Here is a 7886-nt window from a genome sequence, read left to right on the forward strand (position 1 = left end):
TCTGTGGCACCTTACAGCCCCCCTGGCATTCCCAGTACCCAGAGGCACAAACAGCCCCCCCAGCCCAATAAATAGTGACTGTCTGTGGCACCTTACAGCCCCCCTGGCATTCCCAGTACCCAGAGGCACAAACAGCCCCCCCCAGCCCAATAAATAGTGACTGTCTGTGGCACCTTACAGCCCCCCTGGCATTCCCAGTACCCAGAGGCACAAACAGCCCCCCCCCAGCCCAATAAATAGTGACTGTCTGTGGCACCTTACAGCCCCCTGGCATTCCCAGTACCCAGAGGCACAAACAGCCCCCCCCAGCCCAATAAATAGTGACTGTCTGTGGCACCTTACAGCCCCCTGGCATTCCCAGTACCCAGAGGCACAAACAGCCCCCCCCAGCCCAATAAATAGTGACTGTCTGTGGCACCTTACAGCCCCCTGGCATTCCCAGTACCCAGAGGCACAAACAGCCCCCCCCAGCCCAATAAATAGTGACTGTCTGTGGCACCTTACAGCCCCCTGGCATTCCCAGTACCCAGAGGCACAAACAGCCCCCCCCAGCCCAATAAATAGTGACTTTCTGTGGCATCTTACAGCCCCCCCTGGCATTCCCAGTACCCAGAGGCATAAACAGCCCCCCCCAGCCCAATAAATAGTGACTGTCTGTGGCACCTTACAGCCCCCCTGGCATTCCCAGTACCCAGAGACACAAACAGCCCCCCAGCCCAATAAATAGTGACTGTCTGTGGCACCTTACAGCCCCCCTGGCATTCCCAGTACCCAGAGACACAAACAGCCCCTCAACATATTTTTTAAACTCTCACAGCAGAGGAATCCAATAAGAATTCTGCTTGCTTTGTGTGCTCCTTGGTCTTTGTTCAAGGGATCAGTTCTGGAGGCATTAAATACATATTTTCTATCACTGGGCACCCAAAAAGCACAATATCTGCCCCTCTGATTTCCCAAGGTAAATTCAGAGCAAGCCAATATTCAACACTGATCTCCCTAGGTTAGATAGCAGCAAGATGGCTGAAGTAGAGCTAATCTGATTGGAGAATCTCCCTGCATGTGTAATTATGATGGGCCGCCTACATTGGAGAGCAGGGGGTATAATGGGAGAAACACAGTGCAATCCTCTAGCTACCCATGCTCTAAGGACCATCATGATCCCCATATTACCTAAGGAAATGTTACATAAGCTTAGTTTTCTCTTGCCAGGCTCACATTGGACCCTTCTACCCTAGTCATGGCACGTCCTTCATCTCCGGAGCCTCTGCTGCCGGACCCTACTGTCCATTATACTGGTTTCACCCCTCGTGGCCAACACAGGATTCTTCAACAAAGTCCTTCCATCACAGAGGCCAAGATGGACATGCTGAGAAAAGTGCAGCCCCCCTCAAAGACCAACGTATCTATCTGTCCCACCCCCGGGTACCTACTGTGGCTGGAAATCAGTCGACTGCCCCCGCTCTTGCCACTGCGCCCCGACAAACCCTACGACAGTGCTGTGTGGAGGCAGCTAACCAACACCCCCCAGGGTGCCTCGCCCACAGGTCCAATGCCGTCTCCCTCCCGAATGGAGGACAACACATGGCAGAAGTTTGTACTGTGCCGCAGCTCCTGGAAACAAGAGAGGGGATCTCCAAGGCTGAGACTGCTCACCCAGTCTAGAGTGCCCCCTATGGTTACTCAAGGAAACATCATTCCACCTAAGAGGTGAGGGTTAAAGCACTAGCACTGTCTTTGGGAAGAGATGGTAGAGGTACTAAGAGCTTACAACTGTCCCCAATCTGAGCTGTCTCTGATCCTACTTAAGGTCCCCATACACCTTCAGATCCGCTCGCATGGCAATGTCACCAAGTGAGCGGATCTTCTCCCGATATACCCACCTATCGGGAGAATCCAGGCTAATTTGGTCATTTGGCCCTGGGGCCAAAGATCCAATTATAACGACGGGTATAGGCAATGTCGGTCCGGGGACCGCCAATGCGGTCCCCGATCCAACTAGATTTTCTAACCTACCCGTCGTTAGTGCCCATACACGGCCTGATTAGCTGCCGAGTCGGTTTAAGGGACCCATATTGGCAGCTACAATCGGCCCGTGTATAGGGCACCTTTATTAGGGAAGATATGACCAGCACTCCACCCTTTATATACGCATAACAGCATACCTACATTGGACTCTTTATGCCCCCTAGCTCTGCCACATAGGTATTGCAAAACAAATTACATATACAAGATAATCATCCAATAAGAATACTCCCTACCATTGCTACATCTTTATTTAACATAGGGAGATTACTCTCCCATCATACTTTAGTCAAGGGACCCCCAACCTTTCTTACTCGTGAGCCACAGTCAAATGTAAAAAGACTTGGGGAGCAACACAAGCACCATAAAAGTTCATGGAGGAGCCAAATAAGGGCTGTGATTGGCTATTAGGCAGCCTCTATGCACCCTATCAGCTTACAGGGGGCTTTATTTGGTAGGAAATTTTGTTTTTATTCAACCAAAACTTGCCCCCAAGTCAGGAATTCAAAAATAACTCCCTGGTTTGGGGGCACTGAGAGCAACACCCAAGGGGTTGGGGAGCAACATGTTGCCCGGAGCCACTGGTTGGGGATCACTGCTTTAGACAATGAGTTTGTGAAGCACTGTCATGGGAGGTTCATTTCCCCTTTAATATCACATGGGTGACTGACTATTCTGCTGCTAGCAGAGGCCTTCAAGCCATTACACCTTCTGGTATAAACACCGTGTGGGATAAACCAACCGGTTACTATATACCGAATTGCCCATGTGTTTACCCAGTTGCCCATTGGTAGCGTTTAATACAGGTATATATTAACTTTCTGCTTTGCTCCTGGGCAGGAACGCTAAACAGAGGTCCATAGATGGATTTGGTCCTTCAACGCTTGATTCCATCCCAGAGGCACCAGATCTACCCAGCAACCTGCACCAACCGAATAAACCCCACAATATCTCCCTTCTGGGAAACTCTCCTAATAGGACAATGATCCTGCAGAGGTACAAGGAGCTGCAGGGCTCAGTGAGGAGTGTGGTGCCCAACAACAGCAGGATGCCAACCCCTGGAGAGTTGCCCCAGGGCATCGTAAGGTGACAAGCTGTGACATAGAACAGAGGTCCACAACCACCGGGCCGAGGACAGTGCTGAACCGGCCACCTCTGGTACCAATTACCTTTGATCCCAACTCCATGACAACTACTATGTGAAGCCCAGGGAGCTTTCTACTGATCACCGTCTACAGCAGCGGGTCACAACCTGTGGGTCGGGACCCCCTTGGGGGTGGAATTACACTTTCACAGGGGTGGCCTAATACCATAAAACACATATTCCCGATGGTCTTAGGAATAATTTTATGGTTGGGGGTCACCACAACATGAGGAACTGTATTAAAGGGTCGCGGCATTAGGGAGGTTGAGAACCACTGGTCTAGAACCCACAGTTAAGCTGAAGCAGACTTGAGGTACGGTAGTGGTTTGAGGCCCATTGATATTCAGTATGTGGTAAGGGCCCCCCCTTTTCCTCAGTTCCAATCATTTCTAGGGCAGGAAATCAGTCTCCAGCCCAACGGAAGCCTAATGGACCTTCCAGAAGTATCTCTGTCCCTTACTTGTACCATCATTTGTGCCACTAAAAAGGTGTTGGGCTTCCAAAGCAGACCAATTGCATAGCAGCATTCAATTTTCCCCATGAGCGGAAAGGTTTGTAAACATTTGTAACCAAAAGGGGGTCTAGAAGAACATCAAATATGTTACAATCGGGTTTGGGATGATCAACTGGAGGAGCACGGGCCAAAGGGAGGACTTCTTGTGGCCCTCAAGCTTCTCAAGAGCTCCAAAGACTGCACATGTGCGAGGCCTATGCTACACTAGGAAGGCCTAACCAATAGGGGCGCCACTTCGCTAGACACCCGGGTAACACTTATGCCAACCTGAGCAGGTACATGGGTGGTAAACTACATAGACTGCACCGGGCATTGAATAAGGACAATGGGTGCCAGGGAATGGGGGGGGCGCCTTGATGAACTTGATGGACTTATGCCTTTTTCAACCTAACTTACTATGTTACTATGTCTCTCTGAAAAGGAAAGGACCCTGGATTTGTGTATTTTATAAAGGAGGGGCATATTGGGGTAAAAGCTGTAAAATAGCCTATTGGTCCATTGTATCGGCGTCATTACAATGTCGGTGATGTCATAGATTTTATGCGATGTCATTGGTTGTGTCAATTATATAATGTTAATTTTGTTCTTAGAAAATCCAGGCTCAGATCTGAGGCAGGGCCATAAGTGCTCAGGGTGACCAGATTCCACCCCCCACCCCAGGTCATGTGATGCGCTAAAGAAAAAATAACTCCCTGGTTCCCATGAGGGTGCTGGGAGTGGTGCTTGCCTGGTTTGGGGCAGTTTGTTCCCAGGGGGCACATGGTTGCCGGGGGCCCCCCAGCCAGCAGGCAGACACACAGATGCAGTTGGCTGTTTATAGTCAGAGGGTTATTCTAAGAGACGTGGGAAGCGTGGGAACCTGTCTGTCCCTCCAGCCAAATATTTCTGCGGCGGCCAAGGGTGGGCTTATTATAGCCTCACTGTAACCCACCCTCTGCCCATCAACACTCTCACCCCAGGGCCACAGAGCTGCACTAAATCCCTTTCTCATCCCCATGTTGGTAGTTAACCCTTCTACTGCCAGAAATAATGGCCTTACTACACACAGCCAGTTAATGCTCCTACCCCTCATACCATCTTGCCTTACTACACACAGTATTGCCAGTTACTGCTCTTACCCCTCATACCATCTTGCCTTACTACACACAGTATTGCCAGTTATTGCTCCTACCCCTCATACCATTGTGCCTTACTACACACAGTATTGCCAGTTACTGCTCTTACCCCTCATACCATCTTGCCTTACTACACACAGTATTGCCAGTTATTGCTCCTACCCCTCATACCATTGTGCCTTACTACACACAGTATTGCCAGTTACTGCTCCTACCCCTCATACCATCTTGCCTTACTACACACAGTATTGCCAGTTACTGCTCCTACCCCTCATACCATCGTGCCTTACTACACACAGTATTGCCAGTTACTGCTCCTACCCCTCATACCATCTTGCCTTACTACACACAGTATTGCCAGTTACTGCTCCTACCCCTCATACCATCGTGCCTTACTACACACAGTATTGCCAGTTACTGCTCCTACCCCTCATACCATCTTGCCTTACTACACACAGTATTGCCAGTTACTGCTCCTACCCCTCATACCATCTTGCCTTACTACACACAGTATTGCCAGTTACTGCTCCTACCCCTCATACCATCTTGCCTTACTACACACAGTATTGCCAGTTACTGCTCCTACCCCTCATACCATCTTGCCTTACTACACACAGTATTGCCAGTTACTGCTCCTACCCCTCATACCATCGTGCCTTACTACACACAGTATTGCCAGTTACTGCTCCTACCCCTCATACCATCTTGCCTTACTACACACAGTATTGCCAGTTACTGCTCCTACCCCTCATACCATCTTGCCTTACTACACACAGTATTGCCAGTTACTGCTCCTACCCCTCATACCATCGTGCCTTACTACACACAGTATTGCCAGTTACTGCTCCTACCCCTCATACCATTGTGCCTTACTACACACAGTATTGCCAGTTACTGCTCCTACCCCTCATACCATCTTGCCTTACTACACACAGTATTGCCAGTTACTGCTCCTACCCCTCATACCATCTTGCCTTACTACACACAGTATTGCCAGTTACTGCTCCTACCCCTCATACCATCGTGCCTTACTACACACAGTATTGCCAGTTACTGCTCCTACCCCTCATACCATTGTGCCTTACTACACACAGTATTGCCAGTTACTGCTCCTACCCCTCATACCATCTTGCCTTACTACACACAGTATTGCCAGTTACTGCTCCTACCCCTCATACCATCTTGCCTTACTACACACAGTATTGCCAGTTACTGCTCCTACCCCTCATACCATCGTGCCTTACTACACACAGTATTGCCAGTTACTGCTCCTACCCCTCATACCATCTTGCCTTACTACACACAGTATTGCCAGTTACTGCTCCTACCCCTCATACCATCTTGCCTTACTACACACAGTATTGCCAGTTACTGCTCCTACCCCTCATACCATCTTGCCTTACTACACACAGTATTGCCAGTTACTGCTCCTACCCCTCATACCATCGTGCCTTACTACACACAGTATTGCCAGTTACTGCTCCTACCCCTCATACCATTGTGCCTTACTACACACAGTATTGCCAGTTACTGCTCCTACCCCTCATACCATTGTGCCTTACTACACACAGTATTGCCAGTTACTGCTCCTACCCCTCATACCATTGTGCCTTACTACACACAGTATTGCCAGTTACTGCTCCTACCCCTCATACCATCTTGCCTTACTACACACAGTATTGCCAGTTACTGCTCCTACCCCTCATACCATCTTGCCTTACTACACACAGTATTGCCAGTTACTGCTCCTACCCCTCATACCATCTTGCCTTACTACACACAGTATTGCCAGTTACTGCTCCTACCCCTCATACCATCTTGCCTTACTACACACAGTATTGCCAGTTACTGCTCCTACCCCTCATACCATCTTGCCTTACTATACACAGTATTGCCAGTTACTGCTCCTACCCCTCATACCATCTTGCCTTACTACACACAGTATTGCCAGTTACTGCTCCTACCCCTCATACCATCGTGCCTTACTATACACAGTATTGCCAGTTACTGCTCCTACCCCTCATACCATCTTGCCTTACTACACACAGTATTGCCAGTTACTGCTCCTACCCCTCATACCATCTTGCCTTACTATACACATTATGACACAGTTACAGTCCAATGGTTCAGGTATATATTTTTAAAGTTTTGGAAGCCCAGAGACACAGTTTTACCCCAAAGCCTCCTGCAGGCCAGCAGTCCCAATGGGGTTACTAATTAGCCAATCACAACCCTTATAATTAGCCAATCACAACCCTTATAATTAGCCAATCACAACCCTTATAATTAGCCAATCACAGCCCTTATTTGGCATCCCCAGCACTTTTTATACCTGCATTTGGCTCACAAGTACAAAAGGTTGGGGATCCCTGCTATATACATTATCCAGCCATTATAATACACCTACTTGCCTTTTTATACACAATATCCTACTGTTAAAGCTTCTTCACTTGATGCATCTTGCCTGACTACACACAATGCCCCGCGGCTTCTCTCCTTCCCCAGAAAAGAGACAAATCTGCATTTGCCATAAACCTAATTCCTATTTACTGTAATAGCACCCGAGTGGGTTGCCATTGTATGAGCAGAGCTTTATGGGGGGGGGGGGGCTAGATTTTAGGCTCGGTGGCTGCCAGACACAGGGGGTCCGGGGGAATGAAAGAAGCAGCTACTGGGGAGAGGGGAGATTTGGGGGGGACTGAGAGGGAGGAATGGGGATGTAGAAGGAGCGTAGCGGGGAGATGACAGCAGGAGAGAATGAGGGAGGTACAACGGGGGGGGGGGGTATTACTGCAGAGCAGGAGGAGGGAACGGAGCGAGAGAGGAATCCCCTGAATACAGAGAGAGGGAAGGGAATGAGGCAGAGAGCTAAGGAGTGAGAAGTACCAGGCAGAGTGTATGGGGGCGAGTACAGCAAGAAGAGGAGAATCTGCAGGGAAAATCCATTCATTCCGAGATCTGCTTCTTATCCGGAACCTCATATAGGGATCTGCTTCTTACCCTGAACCTCATATAGGGATCTGCTTCCTACCCTGAACCTCATATAGGGATCTGCTTCTTACCCTGAACCTCATATAGAGATCTGCTTCTT

The 7886-nt window shown here is 49.2% G+C and overlaps 2 protein-coding genes across 7 annotated transcripts in view; one reads left to right on the forward strand and one right to left on the reverse strand.

Annotated features, from left to right (window-relative positions):
* LOC101733413 (coiled-coil domain-containing protein 77-like) overlaps nucleotides 1-7886 on the reverse strand; it is a 123556-nt gene that overhangs the window by 107509 nt on the left and 8161 nt on the right. The gene's annotated exons all lie outside the window — the stretch shown is intronic.
* LOC116406973 (testis-expressed protein 52-like) lies at nucleotides 822-3352 on the forward strand. The gene is made up of 2 exons (XM_031892201.1): nucleotides 822-1707; nucleotides 2863-3352. The coding sequence occupies exons 1-2, from the start codon at nucleotides 1238-1240 to the stop codon at nucleotides 3110-3112; spliced, it is 720 nt and encodes a 239-aa protein (XP_031748061.1). The 5' UTR covers nucleotides 822-1237; the 3' UTR covers nucleotides 3113-3352.

Source organism: Xenopus tropicalis, chromosome 8, assembly GCF_000004195.4.
Source record: "Xenopus tropicalis strain Nigerian chromosome 8, UCB_Xtro_10.0, whole genome shotgun sequence".
Classification (NCBI taxonomy): Eukaryota; Metazoa; Chordata; class Amphibia; order Anura; family Pipidae; genus Xenopus; species Xenopus tropicalis.

Bases quoted from the DNA above. Each gene is read 5' to 3' on its own strand.
- LOC116406973 (XM_031892201.1), top strand. From the start codon at position 1,238: ATGGCACGTCCTTCATCTCCGGAGCCTCTGCTGCCGGACCCTACTGTC. The intron at 1,708-2,862 runs GTGAGGGTTAAA...GCTCCTGGGCAG, and splicing joins AACATCATTCCACCTAAGAG to GAACGCTAAACAGAGGTCCA.